At 41.5% G+C, this 20602-nt stretch overlaps 1 protein-coding gene across 1 annotated transcript in view; it reads left to right on the top strand.

The window, feature by feature from the left end:
• DYNC1LI2 (dynein cytoplasmic 1 light intermediate chain 2) overlaps positions 1–20602 on the top strand; it is a 51897-nt gene that overhangs the window by 23189 nt on the left and 8106 nt on the right. Inside the window, exons 5-13 of the mRNA XM_019505272.1 lie at positions 61–291; positions 2820–2986; positions 4798–4891; positions 5326–5461; positions 6361–6472; positions 7833–7892; positions 9624–9665; positions 10201–10318; positions 13288–13404. Coding sequence (XP_019360817.1) covers positions 61–291; positions 2820–2986; positions 4798–4891; positions 5326–5461; positions 6361–6472; positions 7833–7892; positions 9624–9665; positions 10201–10318; positions 13288–13404 — 1077 coding nt within the window. The remainder of the gene's footprint in view (positions 1–60; positions 292–2819; positions 2987–4797; positions 4892–5325; positions 5462–6360; positions 6473–7832; positions 7893–9623; positions 9666–10200; positions 10319–13287; positions 13405–20602) is intronic.

Raw genomic sequence — 20602 nt, 5'->3', positions numbered from 1 at the left:
GCCTCTCAGTCTGAGATGTATATAACTATCGTTTCTTTTTATTCCCTCCCACTCCTCCAGATCACACCCGCTGTAATGTCTGGATTCTGGATGGTGACTTGTACCATAAAGGGCTTTTGAAGTTTGCTGTTTCTGCAGACTCTTTACAGGACACCATCGTAGTTTTTGTGGTTGACATGTCTAGACCTTGGACTGTAATGGAATCTTTACAAAAATGGGCCAGTGTTTTACGTGAGCATATTGATAAGATGAAAATTCCCCCAGAAGAGATGAGAGACATGGAACAAAAATGTAAGTATCTGATGTATTTTTTTTTCTCTGAAAGGTTTTGGCATCTTTAGGACTGCTAACAGAAGCCATTGTTCTGCTAGACCGCTTCTGTATTGGCACATTTCCTTCTGATTGTTTGTGCATAGCTCTTAGGCAGGAGTAGGCTAAGAGTAACATAGAAGTTTCAACAACAGTGCTAATTTTAAAGGATTTTTGATTACGTTTTAAAAACTCCCAAGTATTTTCACTTTGTATTTTTGAGAGATTAATAACTTTCTGATATGACCACAGAATTTTTTTTTTTTTTACATAATTTGTTGTAGCTCTGTGCACCTGCATCCTTTTCCAGATAATTTTGACTTCACCTGCACATCATAATGGGTGTTGGATACACCTGTGCATTGGGTATGCAGATAGCATTTGTTTTCCTATAATAGGCCACAAAACTTGAAATAAGTAATATTGTATTGGTTTGTAAAGCTGGAGTGGGCTTTTTACTTATTTACACTCTGGAACAGGGGCACAGGTCTGTCTGAGTGGTGAAAATAAGATTTTCTTTGCTTGGCCAGACTTGTCCCCAATTTATCATTGGAGATGGATCTTGCTAAATAGAGAAAGTGGGGACATAACATCACCCCTTGGTTTTTCCCCTCCCTACTCATGGTATGGGGTGTGGGGCAATTCCTGTTCTGTGACACATCAAGACAAAACTCCCTTCTCATCAGTGCAGAGGCAGAAAAGGATCTTGGAGTCATCATTGATGCCAAGATGAACATGGCCCGGCAGCGTGGGGATGCAGTCAGGAAGGCCAACCGCACCTTGTCATGCATCCACAGATGCATCTCAAGCAGGTCCAAGGAGGTGATCCTCCCCCTCTATGCAGCACTGGTCAGGCCGTAGCTGGAGTACTGCGTCCAGTTCTGGGCACCGCACTTCAAGAGGGATGTGGACAACATGGAGAGGGTCCAGAGGAGGGCCACTCGCATGATCAGGGTACAGCAGGACAGGCCCTACGAGGAGAGGCTATGGGACCTGAACCTGTTCAGCCTCCACAAGAGAAGGCTGAGGGGGGATCTAGTGGCCTGTTACAAACTAGTCAGAGGGGACCAGCAGGCACTGGGGGAGTCCCTGTTCCCCTGAGCACTTCCAGGAGTGACAAGAAATAACGGTCACAAGCTGGCAGAGGGTAGATTCAAACTAGACATCAGGAGGCACTACTTCACGGTCAGGGCGGCTAGGATCTGGAACCACCTTCCAAGTGAAGTGGTGCTGGCTCCTACCCTGGGGGTCTTTAAGACAAGGCTAGACAGTCACCTTGCTGGGGTCGTTTGACCCCAGTACTCTTTGCTGCCATGGCAGGGGGTCACACTTGATGATCTGCTCAGGTCCCTTCCAACCATACTAACTATGAAACTATATACCAAGAGTATGGCCAAGCAGCAGTTTCCATGGAGTTACAAAGTAATCTTCTGTAGGCAGATGGCAAGTACAAGCAACAGCCCTGCTTTTCTGTGTATTGCATTGGATTATATGAAGAGAAGCCTGAAAGTGGGTGGCTGGATTGTGTGTGTTCATCTGAATGACCAGAACAACACTTTTCATCCTTCCTGTATTGTGCACCTAAACACCACATTTTTTGGTTTTTAGTAGTATTTTATTTAGCTTGTAGATTTACTTTATTTTCCCTGGTTGCAGTAAATCTACAATGCATTGAATGTAATTGGGTCAGTTTCATTTCTGAACCACAATTGTGATGTGGGGTTTTTTGTGGGACTTTTTTTTTTTTTTTTTACTTCTGGGGAGAGAATATTTTGATCAGGGAGGCTGTCTAAACATCACACATTAGAACTGAGTTGTCTACCTAGTTATGCATATCATTTGCTTTAAATATTATGCACTAGAACTTAAGGTTACCAGTCTTAAAGTTTCTGAGCTGTTCCCAGTTTTGAGGATCGAGTCAGACTAATTTTTGGTTTTGGCACCAATAGATTTTTATATTAATTGATTCTAACTGTAAATGCAAAGGAAGGATTGTGTGGAAGTACTGAGTTGCAAGTTAAATTCTTTATGATATAATTTCTGAAAATATCGAAACTAACCACAGGTTCTTTGGTTGTTTAAGTCTGCAAACCTATTTTCTTTCTCTCTTTGCTGTTTCAAGACCAGAGGGGTGCATTGTGGTGGCACTGCTTGCTTTGCACATGGAAATGTCTACTGCCTTAAATCGAGAGAATATCACTTTTTATAATATAAAACTATTTCGATTAAACAGAATGACAGTGCTTGTTTCCTTGCATGCTTTGCATTGTAAAGTACCATAATAATAACAGATGGATTATTATAATACTACCACAGACTTTTATAATACTGCCACAGACTTCAGTCCAAGCAAGATCAGACGCATTGTACATGTCTCTCCCCCTCTGTTTAACCAAGTGAGATGCTGATGTGCAGTTAAAACATCCAAGCTAGTTGTAGATATATAAAGTGCTACTTTATTCCAAAAATTGATGGTTGTCCTAGTTTAAACCATATGTCTCCTTTTGTAGTTATAAAGGAGTTCCAGGAGTATGTGGAACCTGAAGAAGGTTACCAGGGATCACCACAGAGAAGAGGTCCTTCATCTGGTCAAGATGATGAAAATGTTACTCTGCCACTTGGAGAAAATGTCCTGACTCACAACCTTGGTATTCCTGTGCTGGTGGTTTGCACAAAGGTGAGCTTGTACTTGAGAGCTTCATATATGAAGCCCTAAACTCATTGTTCATGGGTGGACCCAGGATTTTGTAAAGGTAAGGGGGACAGGAACCAGTGCTGCAGGGATGGCTCCAGAATAGCCCCTGCCGTACTCCAGCTGGCTTGCATAGGATGCTGAGGCTCAGCTGGGGACAGTGGTTGTGGCAGGCAGGGCCCCCTTCCCTGTGCCTGCTCCCAAGCTGACAGGGAACACTTGGGGGACTGGGCATGGAGGGAGAGCCTGCCTGCAGCTGTTGTTCTGGACTGAGCCCAGACTCCCTGCACAGCCTCCCTGGAGTAGGGTGGAAGTGGCTCCGGAGCTCACCCACCCCAGGGCAGCTGGAGACATTAGGGATAGTGGCAGTCCTGGGTCAGGGAGGGGATGTGCTGCTGAGTCGGGGGCAGGGGAAATGGGAGAATTGTTACCTGATTGGGGACTATAAAAAAAGTCCTTGGTGCCTTCTGAAAGGTAGGTGCAACTGTGCTAGTGCACCCCCTCTGAATCTGCCTTTGCAACTGCTTTGCCTAAACCAGAGTTTCCCAACCTGTGGTATGCGTACCCGTTGGGGTACATGAGACACAGGCAGGGGGTGTGTGGGTACCTCAACACTCTCTCTCTTGCCTTCTTTTCCTCTCTCTCGCCTCTTCCTCCCCTCAAAACTATGGCAAAAAAATTGGTGCAGTTCAAAAAATTAAATTCCTCAGTGATAATTCAGCGTGCCGTGCTCTGTGCAGCACTGGGTTCAATCCGCCTAGCTTTGGCCAACATCACCTCTAGCAAGGATACATGCATGAATTGTGCACCCCTGGTGTAAAAGGTGGTGTAACCCTACCCACACCAGATCAGACATGTGTCATATCACAGCCTTATATACACAGCCTGTCTTCCAACATATGGCACATTAGTCTGTAAATATAAAGGCCCCTGGAAAATTGAGTATTGTGGTACTTATTAAAATTTTCAGAATTTAGGGGGTACTTGCTACTTAAAAGGTTGAGAAACACTGCCCTAAACCAGGATTTATATTCTCTGTTATCTAAACAGTACTCTCAAAGTGGGGAGGAGAAGTGGCTTTCTCTTCTCAGTTTTTATGATGAACTAACTAAACTTAAGTCTTGATTTTAAATTTGTAAAATGTATTGTGGCATACAGGGATCAAGTATGACAAGCCTGGTATTTCTAGTTATGTTGAAAGACTGATTGGAGGTTTATGATGTGAATATTCTAAACTGAAAGTGGGAAGATGATAAATATTTTGCAAACATCTTTTTCTACCATATGTGTTTAAGTTATTTGAGTTCAATAAGTGTTACTGCAGCACACAAACAAAGGTGACGTTTCTCAATCCAGTTTTACTTGTTTGGTATTTTTCTGTGTGCACTATGCATGACGGCAGTATACATGGCAGAATACAGAAAGACTTAGGTGAGAGAAGTACAGGAAGACTTAGGTGAGAGATGGCTTTTTGTATGGGACTTGTCTTTTTCAGGATATACAAACTTTCTTTGCTCTGAGGTACAGGGAAGGTATTTAACAATTAATGGTTTAATGAAAATAGTTTAAGAAAATAGGCTTTTGACATCAACTCTAAATATCTTTTTTTCAATAATAGAAATATGAATGAGATTGTCTTTTAATTACTATGAACACTGAGTATTTTATCCTTTGCTGTAACTAGTGGAGTCTCCCAAACAGAGGGCTGGAATAGTGATTAATGCAAGGGGCGGGTCAGAGAATGAGCCTGGGAACTGGTTTATGTGCAGGTATCTAAATGTTTTTTTTTCCCCCAGTGTGATGCAGTGAGCGTGCTTGAAAAGGAACATGACTACAGAGAAGAACACTTTGACTTCATTCAGTCACACATTCGTAGATTCTGCTTACAGTGTATCCTTTCCTGACCTGTGGAGAGAGAGAGAGGGGATATATTTAACAAGACTTACATGAGAGAAGTAAAATTCCCTAAGTAGAAATTACATCTAAAAAAGTAGCCTTTAGTATTTAGCGATTTAATGCATAGCATTTGCAGCGTAGTTATGAAAGCACAAGGGACTTGGTTAAATTTCCTTTTTTCTGAAGTTATACGTTTGATTTAGAGTTTTGGTAAAGAACTCAGCAATGTGGTACATTTTAAAACTTTCTCCCAGAGCTTGAGTTTCTATTTGAAAACTTTAGCCAGTGTGCAAGACCCTTCTGATATTTATTTATAAGATGTATAATGCCACCCTTCCCCCAGAAAGGCTCAGGGTGGCTTACAGTAAAAGACAGGAAACTTGTCTAAGTACTTACACTTCCTAACTTTCCTTAAAAGAAGTGATTAGATGGTGCTGCCTTGATTTATACATCAGTTAAGGAAGAAAAGAACCTTGACTTGTTGTATAAGTATATTGTACATAAAACGTATGGCTTTCAGTTTACCACGCCTGCCTTAGTGGTAGAAAAGGATGCAGTTTTTATGTAAGTATCTTGCTTGTATCACCAACTTTCAACTGTTTCTAAAGGAACAGTTATTCCAGAAATGTTTTACTTCCTTCTGCACGTCCAAGTGACTCTCGTGCCTTAAGGTATTTAGTGCATATAAATAGGACATTTGAAAGTGAACTATTCTGCACAGATCATAAACTCTTTGAAACAGACGGAAAGAAAGTTCTCTTTAAAACACGCATTTCTTAATTAGATCAAGAAGGATTTTTGTTGAGTCAGTCAACTGGCTTATTTTGTGAAATTTAAATCTGCTTGGAAATCTCACTTCACAATACCATCCTTGATGGAGCAGTAAAAGTTTGCATTGATTTAAAGTACTCTGGCCTTTTATAAACAAGGCTAAAGACAACTAATAGAAGAGAAGGTTTTCACTACAAACATGTTTCAAATTATCTAATGTCCATGTCGCTGTGAAAATTCACTCTGTTTACATGTGGTCATATTTCAGCAATCTGGAAGGAAGTTTGAAACAGGTTTTTTAGATGTCCCGTTCTAAGTGAAGTTCCCTCTGTTCTGAATCCCTTATTTTTACGGTAATTTATAGTGATTTTTCTCCTCAGCCTTGGTAGGTTTACTTGTAAAGTACTTATCTGGACATTAAGAAAAATATTTGCGCTCGTTTAGTACATCTATGGCTCATTATTGCTGTGTTATAACATCTGGGTTACCTCCTATTCCTTACTAAAGGCAGTGTACTAGCTCTGGGTTTCTTTATATGGGAAATAATGCTCGTAACATCCTTTTAACTTAAATTAATAGAAGGGTGTTGTGTGACATCATAGATTTATTACCTTATTTTCTCTGTGCTGAAAGTTATGTTGTGTTTGGAGAAGGCTAATGCTTCCCTAAACTTCTTTTGTTTCTCCTTTAAGACCTGCTGGATGGGACAACGAAAAGAAAATTGCCATTTTGCATGAAAACTTCACAACAGTAAAACCAGAAGACACATATGAAGACTTCGTTGTAAAGCCTCCAGTAAGAAAGGTACATGTGAGTTAAAAATACAATTTCAGTGTCAAGAAGGCATAAGCCATTTTAATTTGCTTGGATAGCAAACTAAATAGCTAGTGGCTATTAATAACAAGGAGCTTCAGCTTGTAGAGCACTTACTTTTTAACTAAATGTTGAAATTTCTATTTCAGAAACATTTTAACTTGTTTCTATTCTCTAATACTCTAGGGATTTGTTTTTACTCTTTAAATTAATTTTTCATCAACTAAAATATACCTGAAAATATTTGTGTTTAAAGCCTTAAATTCAGATCTATTGTTTATATGGCACAAAAACCCTCACACGTCTGAAAATATTTTTCTGTAATGTATGACATAGAGACTGCATCAAAATCGCATCTCATTGTGTTCAATAGAAGAGTGAATTTTAGAGGAGAATAAATATAATATAAAAATATACGTTGTACTCCAAAGTTCTTGTAAAAGGAAGAGTGAAACATAGTTGAAGTGCAAACACTTGTAAAGTCCCTGGACTTCTAATTGTTGGGCAGTAGGCAGATAACAAATAGAAAACTTTCTCTGGGCTTAGGTGTAGGGCAGGTAATGTACAAAAAAATTAAATAGTATTGTAGGCCAGATTTGCAAATTCCTTGAATATCTGGGGTGGTGGGTAAGAGAGGGTCATCTGCACACATTAGGTATGAACAGGAAAATGGATTGGGCCTTCTGCACTGGTGCCAAAGTAAATGGTATAGTACTCTACTAGCAACTTCCTGTTAGGTAGAGAGCATCCTGTGTGGTAATTGTTTAGTGACAGACGTGTTGATTGACTGTTCAGTTGTGCATCCAAGCGAGGGTGAAATACAAATGCAGCAGAGATGCTGAATGATAGGAGCTGTGCAGCGGTTAATTAGTTATATTATCTGGAATGTTCCCAAATTAAACTGGAAGAAAACAAGTGTCTGCCGAAAAATGCAGCACTCAGCTAGTTCTGCTTTGGAGAGCTGTACAAATATTTTTAAACTGAAGAAAAAACATGAGTGAATAATGTATGTTTTTGAAATCCACATGGTGACCCTAACAAATCCTGTTGTCATGATTTGTGCTTAATAGCTGGTAGGGAGATGCTGTTTCTTCTTTTGCTCTTGTACGTCCTTAAGGGCAACTATTATGTCACTCCTGAAAGCCACAGAGTAAGAACATAGCAGACTTGCTGCCCAGTAATAGACTTCAGTTTTCCATCTGGTTTGGGCACAAAATATGGATTGGATGTAACAAAGGAAGTAAAGTAATGGGTAGAAAAGTGAAGTTCTCTTTCTTTTTTTTGGAGCTGCTGTAATAATCATTTACAATTTGGGTGACCGATTTCTAAAGAGAACTGTGTTGTTCAACAGTTAGTCCATGATAAAGAGTTGGCAGCAGAAGATGAACAAGTGTTTCTTATGAAGCAGCAGGTAAGAACATGAAAATGAAAGTTATTGAAATAAGATGACTTAAATAAACAGCTTCACTTCGTATGTTTCATGTTGTGTGAAACTTGGGTTAATACTTGCTTTTTGTTTGCATGGGATGAAAATGTACAATATTAAGTTGAATATCACCTGTGGTTTACTTCTGTATTCTAATTGCGTGTGTATATGTATGTATATATCTGTGTATATAAAAAGTATGGCTAGAATTTTCAAATCTGAATGCTTAGCTGCATGAGGGCTTTTGAGAAATTAGGAAGAACTACGGGTGTTCAGTTCTGAATAGGACCACTTCTTGGTGCTGAAGTATGGATGCAGTTGCTTAACTACGGGTATTCAAATTGGGAAAGGTGTGTTTGTGTCCTCTGAGACAAAATGCTCTGACTCTTTGCAGTTTGCCAGTAGCTAAAAATGTCAGATGTACCTTTAAGGCTAGGGACAGAAGTTACACATAAACCAGTTTAAACCTGTAACAGAACAGAAATTCACTGCACTTAAACCGCTTTAAAATGGCTGAAACTGGTTTAAGATAAACCTTGTTGGATGTAGTATGAGACTTAACTGATTTAGGTCAAACAAGGTTATGTCCTAGATCCCCTTCAGGTTCAAGTTTAACTCGCAGTCCCCCAGCATCCCAGGAGGCTTTGGAGCCCTGGGTTGTGCTGTCTGCTCCAGCAGAGCAGGGTCTTTCCTGCCTCCCTGTTCCCTAGCTGGAGCACTATTACTTCTCCAGCTGCCTAAGGATGGGGAGGTGTGGGGAAGCTGCTCCTGGCTGGGAGTCTCATGCCAGGCCAAAGGGGTACCTTCTCCCTCCCCTCCCTTCCCCTGCCATCTCAGCCAGCCTGGCGGCTGAAGAGAGAGGGGGTGGCTGGAGGAATCGCCTGATTCCCAGCAGGCTGGGAGGTGTCCTCTAGTGCCTCTAGCTACTGGTGTGGGCCACTGCAAGGGTCTGGCTTGCCTTGACTGTTTGTGAGTGAACGCTAGTTCACTTGCTTATCGGTTCAATCTATGCAGTTTAGAGAAACCTGCAAAGATTGAATAAATTCAGCCTTGGGCTTTTTTGACCGTCTGTACTTAGCCTAAGAGACTTAGCTGAGAACGTGGGGGGTGACACCATTCTTTTTTTTAATTTTTTTATTTGATGTATTCAAGTACCAGATCAACACACAAACAAATGCATACAGCAGAGAAGGCAAAATAAACTGGATTGATGTGGAGAGCAGAAACATTTTACATCATCCAGCAGAAGTAGAATGTTTGAAATTTGACTCCAAAGAGATGCCAGCCTTAATATGTTGAAAGTGCACAAGACAACTTTTCCGTTGCAATGTCTTAACAATAAGGTTTTAAATTGTAAGCAGATGCTGTGGCAGGAACTTTCCAGGTGTTTGGTTTGAACTGTGCCAGTTTTGGGTATGCTACCTATTAAGTATACATAAATGTAATATTATAGTACAAAAACGCAGACATATCCGTGCTGGGTGGTTGTCATCAAGTCATGTTCTAAACTTGGAGCTGCTATGATTGAGCTGTAAAAGCAAAATCATGTATGTTTATTACATAATATACTTCTTGTAATTGTAGTGCCCTCTCCTGGCAAAATTTGGAAATGTCAGGTACTTTTGCATTAACAGTCCAAAGCAACTCACGGTCTGTCAGCTAATTACTACTTAGTTTGCTGAAATATATTGACAAATCACTATGTCCTCTTTGCAGTCTTACCTTGCCAAGCAGCCAGCTACACCTACAAGAGCATCAGTAAGTACATATTCCATAATCTCTCAAAAAAGGAGGGCCATTTTTTTTCTACTCTAGGAAGCCATTTGTAAAATTTCTAAACAAGGTACTTGAGAATCTATTAGCTGAATGGAATATTGAAAATAAGCCCACCCTTAAGTGCATTAAGTGTGGGGTAGGTGTAATGTTCATAAATGTAACTACAAAATCAAATTTAATGGAGCCCCACAGATTATAATGTACCCATAGGGATTCAGATGTAATTGGTCGTGTAAACAGCATAAAATTGTTCAAAAACTGATCAGGTGAATTGAAAATCTGCTGTGATTATCCTCTGCCAGCGCTATACCACTCTCCCCACAGCTGAAATTTTTTTCAGTGCAAGTGTATACACGTTATGTTATAAATGTAAAGGTAAAAATGGGTGGGATTTTTAAAAGGTGGCTTGTATTTAATAACTTTTCTCAACTGTATTTGGAATACATTAATCTGTTAGTGGGGATGTTTTGGGTTTTTTCCTTTCACTTATTTTTTTATTTGAACTATTTTATTTAAGGAATCTCCTGCACGAGGACCTGCAGGATCCCCAAGAACCCAAGGCAGATCTGGCCCTGCCAATGTACCCAGTGCCTCACCGATAACATCAGTTAAGAAACCAGATCCAAATATTAAAAGTATGCATTTGCGTTCATATTTTGTCATGCATCTTGTTAGCCTCTTAAAAATGAAATAGTTGATTCTTCCTACACAGAAAAAATTTGATGTTTACTCCATAATTCTTCTGTTTGAGCTGTGTGTGACTGTGAATGGTGATAGATCCTTAGTTTCAGACCTTGATTGTCAAGGCACTTGTCATCTTGAAGTAGACTTTTACTTTTGCCAATAGAGTCAAAGTTTTAAACGCTGACCTACTAGGACAGAGGTTCTCAAACTGTGGTCTGGTCCATGAGCTCCATTCAGGTGGTCCGCAGAAAGCTTGTGGAACAATTGAGAATATCTGTACTTGTAAGGTAAGACTACTGATATTAAAATATGAGTTGCGTGCTTTGATTTGTAGAACAACGAAAAAAAGTTTAAGTGGTCTGCTGAGACCCTCAGCAATTTTCAAGTGGTCCTCAAAAAAAAAGAAAAGAAAAGTTTGAGAACCACTGTACTAGGAGTTACCTAAAACAAGGCTCATCCAGTTGGATATTTAGAATGTGAAACCTTCTTCAGTTTTCTCTCCCATTCCCTCCTTGCTAGCCCCCTCTCCCCTATTTCATTCTTCCCTCGGTTTCTTTGGTCTTGTACCTAACTTTCAGTTTTTTGTCCCCTTTCTTCCTTCTGGAACCCAAGATTGACACCTGTTTCCTGTAGCAGTGCCATAGGTTTTGGTGCCCATAGTGCTTCAAGTAGCTTAGTGTTTTAAAATATTCCTAATAAGATAAAGTTTCAGTTATTTTGGGCTGATGTGCTAATTAGTGGCTGGCTTCTCCCACCCTTTGAGTGATGAGGGTAGGAGTGTTCCTCATCACCAGTCTGAGGCTTTGTGCAGACATTCAGATTCTCTTGGGAGAGTTGCGGCTCTCTTGTTAGTGTACAGATGTTCAGGCTTTTCCTCCTAGAGTAAAATGGCCCCTGCAAGATGAAAGTAACCTGGGACCAACCAGGGTTAGATCATTCCCAGGAGAGTTTCTCCTGGGAGAGTGTGTGTACATGCTGTTAGTTGCATATAGAGGTGTAGCAAGTGCTTTTAAAGAGCCTAAGGTTGGGGCAACTATGCTGATGGCTACTGGGTATGGAGCTGTGTTTCCCAGCTCCTGTGGCTGCCAACAGCACAGGGCTGTCCTTTTCATAGCAAAGATGCCTGACTGGAGGGGCCATACTGGCATCCTCTCTGAGTTGGTCCCTAGGGCTAGTGCTCTGTTTCTCCTGCCCTAATTATGCTTATGGTTACATACTCAAATATATGGATTGCTCCTGTCAGGTTGGCTACCTACCTACTTCCAAGACATATCCCACTGCAGTATGCCTGGGTTCTGTCTTCTCACTCAAAATAGCTCTATGCTGATTCATATTCAACACCTTTGGGTCTTGGGTGTGCTCCAGAAACCTTTTTGTAGCAGGCACAGCAGTTGAAGGAAGATGTGTATTTAACACTATATTTTCTTGCATCTGAGTCCTGAAAGCATGTACCCAAACTAAGAGTAGCAGTTTTCTTGGACGTTACTCTCCTCTGTCTAACTGGGATAAGTATAATGGAAAAGAAAAACACTTTTATTATTTTATTTATTAACAGATTAGGTAGACATTTGAAGTTGCCTTCTGTTTTTTAAATATTTGAGAGTTTTCAGGCTTCCCAGTGAAAGGATCAGCTATAACGTGAAATAGCTATAGTTCCCTGCAATCAGTTTTTGTTTGTTTTTTGTTTTGTTTTTTAGCTTAAAGACGGCAGAATTTGGGCAAAGTGCCTGAAAGAAACATTCCAAGGCAGAAGCTAAATTCATACAAACAAAAACCTTGTTCATACGCATCTCAGTTTGAATTAAAATGCCTTGCTGCTCTTCAGTTCAAGTCTGTCAGCATTCTTTCTTTGGCTTAGGGTCCTGTTTTGATTTTTAAATTGGTCCATTTTTATGAACTTGAGCACAATAGAAATAGGGCACTTGTGTTCCAGGCAGAAGTGTCTGCACAAACTTTTACTGAAAGAGTAACAAAAGGTGTGAATTAAAACTAGAGTTAAGATTTGTCTAGAGGATAAACATGTGATATTAGCATGTATAGATTAACATGTGCCAGCTAGCCATTTTTAATGGCTTGCTGTAGATGTTGCTTGACATGCTAAGCTAGTTGAATTAACCCCTGTGGGTAGCCCTGGCCCTAAGCTTCAATTTAACCAATTCAGCACTTGTCAGGCTTGCATATTATTGTATATCTTTGTATTTTTATACTGGGGGGAGAGTTCTAGATACCTGTCTTGCTACTGTAATAGTGCTTTACTTACTTCAAGAACTTGGTAACATAGTGCTTGTTTGCTTGCATTTTGTCTTGCAAGGGGGAATTCAAACGATTTGCTCTGTTTTTCAACAACTACATGGTAGAGCCATGATTTTTTCTTCTAATGCTAGAATAGCTGTAGTTTTCAAGATACATATGCTGTTTATAGATTTTTATTATAGGAACTGGTGTGTTGAAATCTATAAACAGCATGTGTATGTAAGCAAACTTGGCATGTGTACAGTTACCGTTCTGTAGTAAAACCTAAAACCATGTTGTAGACTCAGGATGAAACTCTGAGAATCACCTCTGAGAAGCTCAGCCCAGGAAGTACAACTCAAGGGAAGCAAGGCACTATAAGACGTCTGTCTCTACATTGTGAGCTACCTTTAGGTAGTGGTGTATTTCAGTCTTCTCACACTGCCTTGTGCCTGGGCTTACAGAAGTTGGATGAGGGGCCAGTGGCATTTACTACTCTAGCATTGGGTCAAATAGAAGAGATTTTTCCCAAATGTAATATTTTTTTTTTCTTTTGGCTTTTATATTTGTCAGAGACACAAATCATGTGTTTTTTCAACTCTTAGGTTTCCATCTTGAATCCAAAAATGTCTGTAGCCTGACATCCTGTTTCTGTCTGAGTAATGTATATATATATTTTTTTGTTTAGATAATGCTGCAAGTGAAGGCGTATTGGCTAGCTTCTTTAACAGTCTGTTGAGTAAAAAGACTGGTTCTCCTGGGAGTCCTGGAGCTGGAGGAGGGCAAAGCACAGCCAAAAAATCAGGTATTGAAAACTGGGGTGTTGTAGAATATTTTGCACAGTTTTAGTGTTTGGCTTGAACCATATGTAAACGAATGTTTATCATTTTAAGCTGATTAGTCAACTAGCAAAGCTTGACAGATGTGATTCAGAGCCAAAATATAAAGCCTTTTGAAGTTTTGCAGACTCTCGGGCTGCAGTTAAACCTGTTGTTATTTGACCCTTTTAACTGAAGTTGCACTACTGGGGAATAAAAAGCACTGAGTTTTGACTTGTACACATGCAGAAGGTGTTAATCTACCAAGTAGTTACGGTATTTTATTTCCAACTTCTCTGCTTATCTGGCACTTGGCCACCACGTAGTTAAAAGGAAGGAATTCAGCTTATTTGTTTTGGGCTGTTGTTTCTAATGAAATTGCTGAAATCTCTCTGGAATTCATATTTTAAATCTTTAAATACTTGGTGCAACAACTTGGTCATCTCGGTATTGACTACCATTAGAAGCAATGGGCAGCGTTGGTCAAAGGACTCAATTTTATCTGGTAGTGGCACCATCACAGGGGAGATAAACCTTCCATAAATAACCAATTATAGACTAAGAAAGAGAAAAGGAAGTATTTAGAAAATTTCTACCTGCAACTTAAATGACTGAATTTGACTTTCTAATGCCTAGTGTTTATTGTACAACAATTCACCCAGAATATACAGCTGACAAAATTAGCTGTCAGGACTGGTGCTCTGTCTCTTTTTTATCATGTTTGGTATTGATTTCCTTTCTCCCTTTTTCTATTGGAATCAGGCTCATACTTACTTTCAAAACTGTCAGTTATTCAGTGAAGAAATCCATGCCTTATTTCTATTTTCAGATTTCTTAACTCAGTCATTATTGTGCTGTGGTGCTAGAACCACAGGCTTAAATACTGGGAAACCATTCTTTTTAAGAGAAATAAATTACCGGAACAGACCTACTTTGATACAGTCCTGTTTGGGACTTGCTTAGGCTATCTATTCGGGTTAGCTTCTGTTTGGAAGGCTTTTTCTCACTACTTCAGTGGTTCCTAGGAACTCTTAAATTCCAGCCTAAATTAATTTGACACCCTCGTCCTCCCCCCCACCTTCCCCATTTATATCAAATCGTCTTTTGTTTTGGTGTTTGCACTCCATAAATACATCCAGGAATTAATTGTGGCCCTGTCAGCCTTCACTTTTTTTTTTTTCCAGAGAAGACAGACTGACCTCATGTAGCCTCTTCCTGCATGATAGACCAGCGGTTCTCAAGCTCTGACAGATTGCGCACCACCAATTTAAATTGATACAACCTTAACTACCACGAGCAAATTTTTGTCATATAAAGTAATTACAATAAATCTGTTAACATGTAGCACTGACAGGTTTTCCACATACCTGTACCCACAAATTGGGAACCACTGTGATAGACTGTTTCCCTAATCATTCTAGCAGCCCCTCTCTTTCACCTGCTCCAGTTTGAGCTTGCTTATCTTGACCATGAGTGACCAAAATTCTATACAATATTCCAGATGAGATATTTGCCACGGCCTTGTATGCGGTGGTATTGATACTATTGGAAATATCTCTCTTGATAACAGCCTTGGGTTGTATTGTCATCCTGTGACTCCTGGCAATGGTACAATGGACTTTCCATCATAAATAAAATCCTTTCTTGTTTCCAGACTTGTGATTCCCTTGACAGGTCTTTTCAAACAAAGTTGATTGGGCTTTCAAGCTATATTAAGGGTTCCTAATAACACAGAAATTTGAAAAAGCTTGGGGTGGAAGCCGGTGATGCTGGAGAGCCAGTAAAAGAACTACAGATATTACAGGAGATTCGAAAGGATTATTCATTGAGGAGTGTATTTTTAAAATGATACTTGATTCTGGTAGGATTCTTACAGCAAGGTCTCATACACTAAAATGTTCTTGACTGATTTTCAGGTGCCCATCTTAAACTTTTTAAGGGAACCTAATTTTAATAAGAGAGCCTTCTGAAAGTAGGAACACTTTTACAGTATCTAGTTAGTAAGATTACTCATAATCATAGAAAATTAGACTTGGAAGGGATCTCGGGAGGTCATCTAGTCCACCACCCCCTGCCCAAAGCAGGACCACCCCCAACTAGATCATCCCAGCCAAAGCTGTGTGTAGGCGGGTCTTAAAAACCTCCAAGGATGGAGATTCCACAACCTCCATGTGTAACCTGTTCCAGCGTTTTACTACGTTTCTTCTGAGAGATTTTTTTTCCTAATATCTACCCTAAATTTCCGTTGCTACAGCTTGAGACGATTGCTTCTTGTTTTGTCATCTGCCACCACTGAGAACAGTCCAGCTCCATCCTCTTTGCAACCACCCCTCAGGCAGTTGGAGGCTGCAATTAAATCTCCTCTGTCTTCTCTTCTGCAGATTAAAAAAGCCCAGTTCCCTCAGCCTCCTTCCAGAAGTCATGTGTTCCAGCCCCCTAACTGTTTTCGTTGCCGTCCACTGGACTCTCTCCAATTTGTCCACATCCTTTCTGAAATGCGGAGGCCCAAACCTGGACACGTTACTCTGGATGTGACCTCACTACTGCTCAATAGAGGGAAATAATCACTTCCCTCAATCTGCTGGCAATGCTCCTACTAATGCAATCCGGTATGTTGTTAGCCTTCGCATCAAGGGCACACTGCTGGCTTATATTCAGCTTCTTGTCCACTGTAACACCCAGGTCATTTTCTGTAGAGGTGCTGCTTAGCCAGTCAATCCCCAGCCTGTACTGATGCGTGGGATTGTTCTGTCCTAGGTGCAGGACTTTGCGCTTGTCCTTATTGACCCCCCTGAGATTTTCTTTTGTCCAGTCCTCCAATTTGTCAAGGTCTCTCTGAATTCTAGCCCTACCCTCTAACATATTTACCTACTGCTCCCCCCAGCTTGGTGTCATCTGCAGATTTGCTGCCAGGTGCACTCCATCCCATCTTCCAGGTCATTGATGAAGATATTGAACAAAACCACCCCCAAGACCAACCCCTGGGGCACTCTACTAGATACTGGCTGCCAGCTAGACATCAAGCCATTGATGACCCTTTGAGCCTGATGATCCAGCCAGTTTTCTAACCAATTAAAGTCCTTTCATCCAACCCATACTTCCTTAGCTTGCTTGCAAGAATGTTGTGGGAGACTGTATCAATGGCCTTGCTAAAATCAAAGATTTCATAGACACTGGGGCTGCATGGGACCTTGTGAGATCATCAGGTAGGGCAGGAAGTCAACCAGGGTCAGATGACCCCAGCAAGATAAGCATCCAGGCATTTCTTAAAGGTATTCAGAGTAGGTGCTCGCACAACTTCTGGGAAGAGTCTATTCCAGATCCTGTAGGCTCGGACAGTAAAGAAGTTTTTCCTTACGTCCAATCTAAAACAGTCTTCCAATAGTTTGTGACCATTATACTTGTCTTCCTTTGGGGTGCTCTGGTGAACAGATATTCTCCCAGTTCCTGATGCATGCCCCTTATATACTTATAGGCTGCTACCAAGTCATCCCTGAGCCTTCTCTTTTCCAGGCTGAAGAGTCCCATGCCTCTCAGCCTCTCCTCATAAGGCCTGCTCTTTTGACATCTAATCATGCATGTGGCTCTCCCCTGGACTCTCTCAAGCTTCTCCATGTTTTTTCCAAAGTCCAGAGCCCAGAATTGGATGCAGTACTCCAGCTGTGGCCTCACCAAAGCCAAGTAAAGTGGGAAAACTACTTCTTGGGTCTTGTTTGAGATGCATCGGTAGATGCAAGCCAGAGTTTTGTTTGCTTTGCCAGCAGCGGTATCACATTGGTGGCTCATGTTCATCTTGTGATCTATCATGACCCCCAAGTCTCTTTTGGTCGTGGTGCTAGTGAGAGCAGCATTGATGAGCCTGTAAGTATGATGTAGGTTCTTCCTCCTGAGGTGGAGTACCTTGCATTTCTCTGTATTGAATGTCATCAGGTTTTGATCCACCCACCTTGTGAGCCTGTCCAGGTTAGTCTGAATCACCAGCCTATCCTCTAGCATGACCACACTTCTCCACAATGTGGTGTTGTCTGTGAACTTAGCCAGTCTGCTTCTGACACGCAAATCCAGATAATTTCTGAATATACTAAAGAGTACAGGTCTGAGTATTGAGCCCTGGGGGATGCCGCTGATCACCATATGCCATGTTGACTCGGTTCCAGCAACTATCACCATCTGGGTCTGACCACGGAGCCAGTTCCCCAGCCATTGGATCGTAAGGTTGTTGAGGCTGCAGTTCCCCAATTTTGCCATGAAGAGATCATGGGAGACTGTCAAAGGCTTTTTTGAAGTCTAAATATATGATATCAACCTTTTCTCCCCTGTCCAGGTGATGGATCATCTGGTCATAGAAGGAAATGAGATCTTTCAGGCAAGACCTACCTGCGATGAAGCCATGTTGGACAACTCTCAGAATGTTGCCTTCTGTTAGCCTGTTGTTGATGGATTCTTTGATGATTTTTTCCAAGATCTTTCCAGGGATTGAGATCAAACTGATTGGCTTGAAGTTCCCTGGATCTTCCTTCCTTCCTTTCTTGAGGAAAGGCACCACAATGGCCTTCCTCCAATCTTCTGGAACCTCTCCTAAGCACCATGAGTTCCCAAATATCCTCGCCATTGTTTGTGCTATGATGTCAGTCAACTCTTTTAGCACTCTTGGGTGCATTCCGTCCAGGCCACCTGACTGGTGGATGTCCAGCCTCTCGCACTGTTCCCTCACAAGATCTTCGCCAGTTATAAGCGTATGTTTGCCTTTACCCTGGTAATCCTGTGTCCTGTCAGGCAGAGTGATCTCCTTGGGCTGGTGGAAAACCAATGCAAAATAATCTTGAGGAGATTAGCATTTTCTTGGGTGTCGGTTGTCAGCTGCCCATTTTGGTTCAGCAAGGGTCCAGTGTTGCCCTTTCCCCCCCCCCCCCAACTTCCCACGTATCTGAAGAAGGGCTATTTATTGTCCTTGATTCCTGTAGCCAGTTTGAGTTTGGTTTCAGCCTTGGCTTTTTTGGTCCAATCCCTACAGGTGCCTGCCAGTGCTGAATCCTCCTTAGTGGTATTTCCTGACTTCCATTCCTTATAAGCTTCTCTTTCCAGATTCAGGAGGTCCATGAGTTCCCTGTTGAGTCAAGGGGGTCTCCCAACCCTTTTGCTACCTTTCCTATGAGCTGGAATGGATTTCCCTTGTGGTTTTAGGATTGCATCCTTAAGGTGCGACCACTTACCATGGACTCTTCTTCCTGTCACATTGTAGTCTCTCAGGGCCTCAACAACCAACCTCCTGAGCTTGTGAAAGTCAGCTTTCTTAAAGTTGAGGATTTGTGCATTGTTGACTGATTTGCCAGCTTTGCAATTAATAGAGAAAATGATCAGCTTGTGATCACTGTCACCTAGCCTCCCTTCAATCCTCAGGTCGCTCACTAGATCATCCCCTTTGGCCAGTACCAGATCCAGCAGTGCCTTACCTCTTGTCAGCCCATAGACTTCTTGAGTCAAATAGAGCTCGGCAATCCAAGTGAGGAAGCTTTGCAACTGATCAGATTTGGCTAAATGCTCTTCCCGTGAGATGTCAGGGTGGTTGAAATCACCCATGATGACCAGGCACTGAGAGCATGCAGCCTCTGCCAGTTCCCTAGAGAATTTGTGGTCAAGTTCTTGTTCCTGGTTAGGAGGGCTGGGTATATCAAGGTATATCACATCTAACCCATATCAAGGTATATTGTGTCCACTGCTTTCCCCATATCCACGGAGCCAGTCTTCTCATCATAGAAAGCAATGAGATTGGTCAGGCATGAATCCTTGCTTACTGTTCCTAATCACCTTGATCTCCAGGCTTAGAAATGGATTCCTTGTGAACCTGCTTCATGGTCTGTCTATCCAGGGATTGAGGTGAAGCTAGCCAGTCTGTAGTTCTCCTACTTCTCTTTCTTAAAGATGGGCACTATATTTGCCCTTTTCCAATCATCCAGGCCCTTTCCCAACCACCATGAGTTTTCAAAGGTAATGGCCAGTGCTCTGCAATCACATCAGCCAGCTCCCTCAGGTTCCTTGGGTTCATCACGTCTGACCCTATGGATTCATACACATCCAACTTTTCTATATAGTTCCTAACTTGTTTTCACTACTGTTGGCTGCTCACCTCCTCCCCAGACTGTGCTGCCCGCTGCAGTAGTCTGGGAGCTGACCTTGCTTGTGAAGACTGAAGTGAAAAAGGCATTGAACACTTCAGCCTTTTCTGCATCCTCTGTCACTAGGTTGCCTTCCTCGTTCAGTAAAGGACCCACACTTCCCCTGACCACCTTCTTGTTGCTGACATACTTGTAGAAGCCCTTCTTGTTACTCTTCACATCCCTTCGTAGCTGCAACTCCAGTTGCACATTGGCCTTCTTGATTAATCCCTGCATGCCCAAGCAGTACTCTTGTACTCTTCTCTAGTTGTTTGTCCAAGTTTCCACTTTTTGTAAGCTTCCTTTTTTATTTGTTTTTGTTTTGGCTCACTGAAGAGTTCCCCGCTAAGCCAAGCTGGTTTTCTGCCATACTTGCTAGTCTTCCAGTACATTGGGATGGTTTGTTCCTGTGCCCTCAGTAAGGTTTCTTTTAAAGTACAGCCAGCTTTCTTAGCCTCGTTTCCCCCTCAGACTGGCCTCCCCTGAGTAAAGAACTCTTCCTGTGTTGAAGAAGCAGTGCACCAGGATTACCTTCAAAAAGGTGGGAGCTTCATGTTCTGTCTTGCGTGATGAAAGACACTATAGATTGTAGTTGATCCGAGGAGAAATTTGGGTGCTGTTTGACAGACTCACCTGGGCTGGTGCTGTTTGTCCAGGCTCTGCCTTTGATGCAGTCAACTCTGTAGCAACTCTTAGTTAGCTTTCGGTGTTTAAATGAACCTCTCTCGGCTGGCATCTGACATTGGTGCATGATTCTTAGTGTGCGTTTGTCTCTTATTGACTACTAGGGAAAAAAGGGTCCATGTAAAGAACTGTCGGAATGGCAAGATTCGAGTGTGCTTTCTTGCACAATAAATGGGAATTGAGGTTTCCTGCTTCTGCTGTTCCTTTTTTTTTGGAGGGGAGATTATAAGCTTCATCCAAGGTCTTGAAGAGGCAGATGGGAAGCCTTAGCCAACTCTTCCAAGGAACTGTTCACTTTATGGAAAATATCTTTTTTTTTTTTTTTTTTTAAACCCCCATAACTTCC

The sequence above is a fragment of the Gavialis gangeticus genome, unplaced genomic scaffold (genome assembly GCF_001723915.1).
Source record: "Gavialis gangeticus isolate Ggan-Ray unplaced genomic scaffold, GavGan_comp1, whole genome shotgun sequence".
Classification (NCBI taxonomy): Eukaryota; Metazoa; Chordata; order Crocodylia; family Gavialidae; genus Gavialis; species Gavialis gangeticus.
Note: the sequence above shows the minus strand (reverse complement) of the source record. Positions and strands in the feature narration are given on the sequence as shown.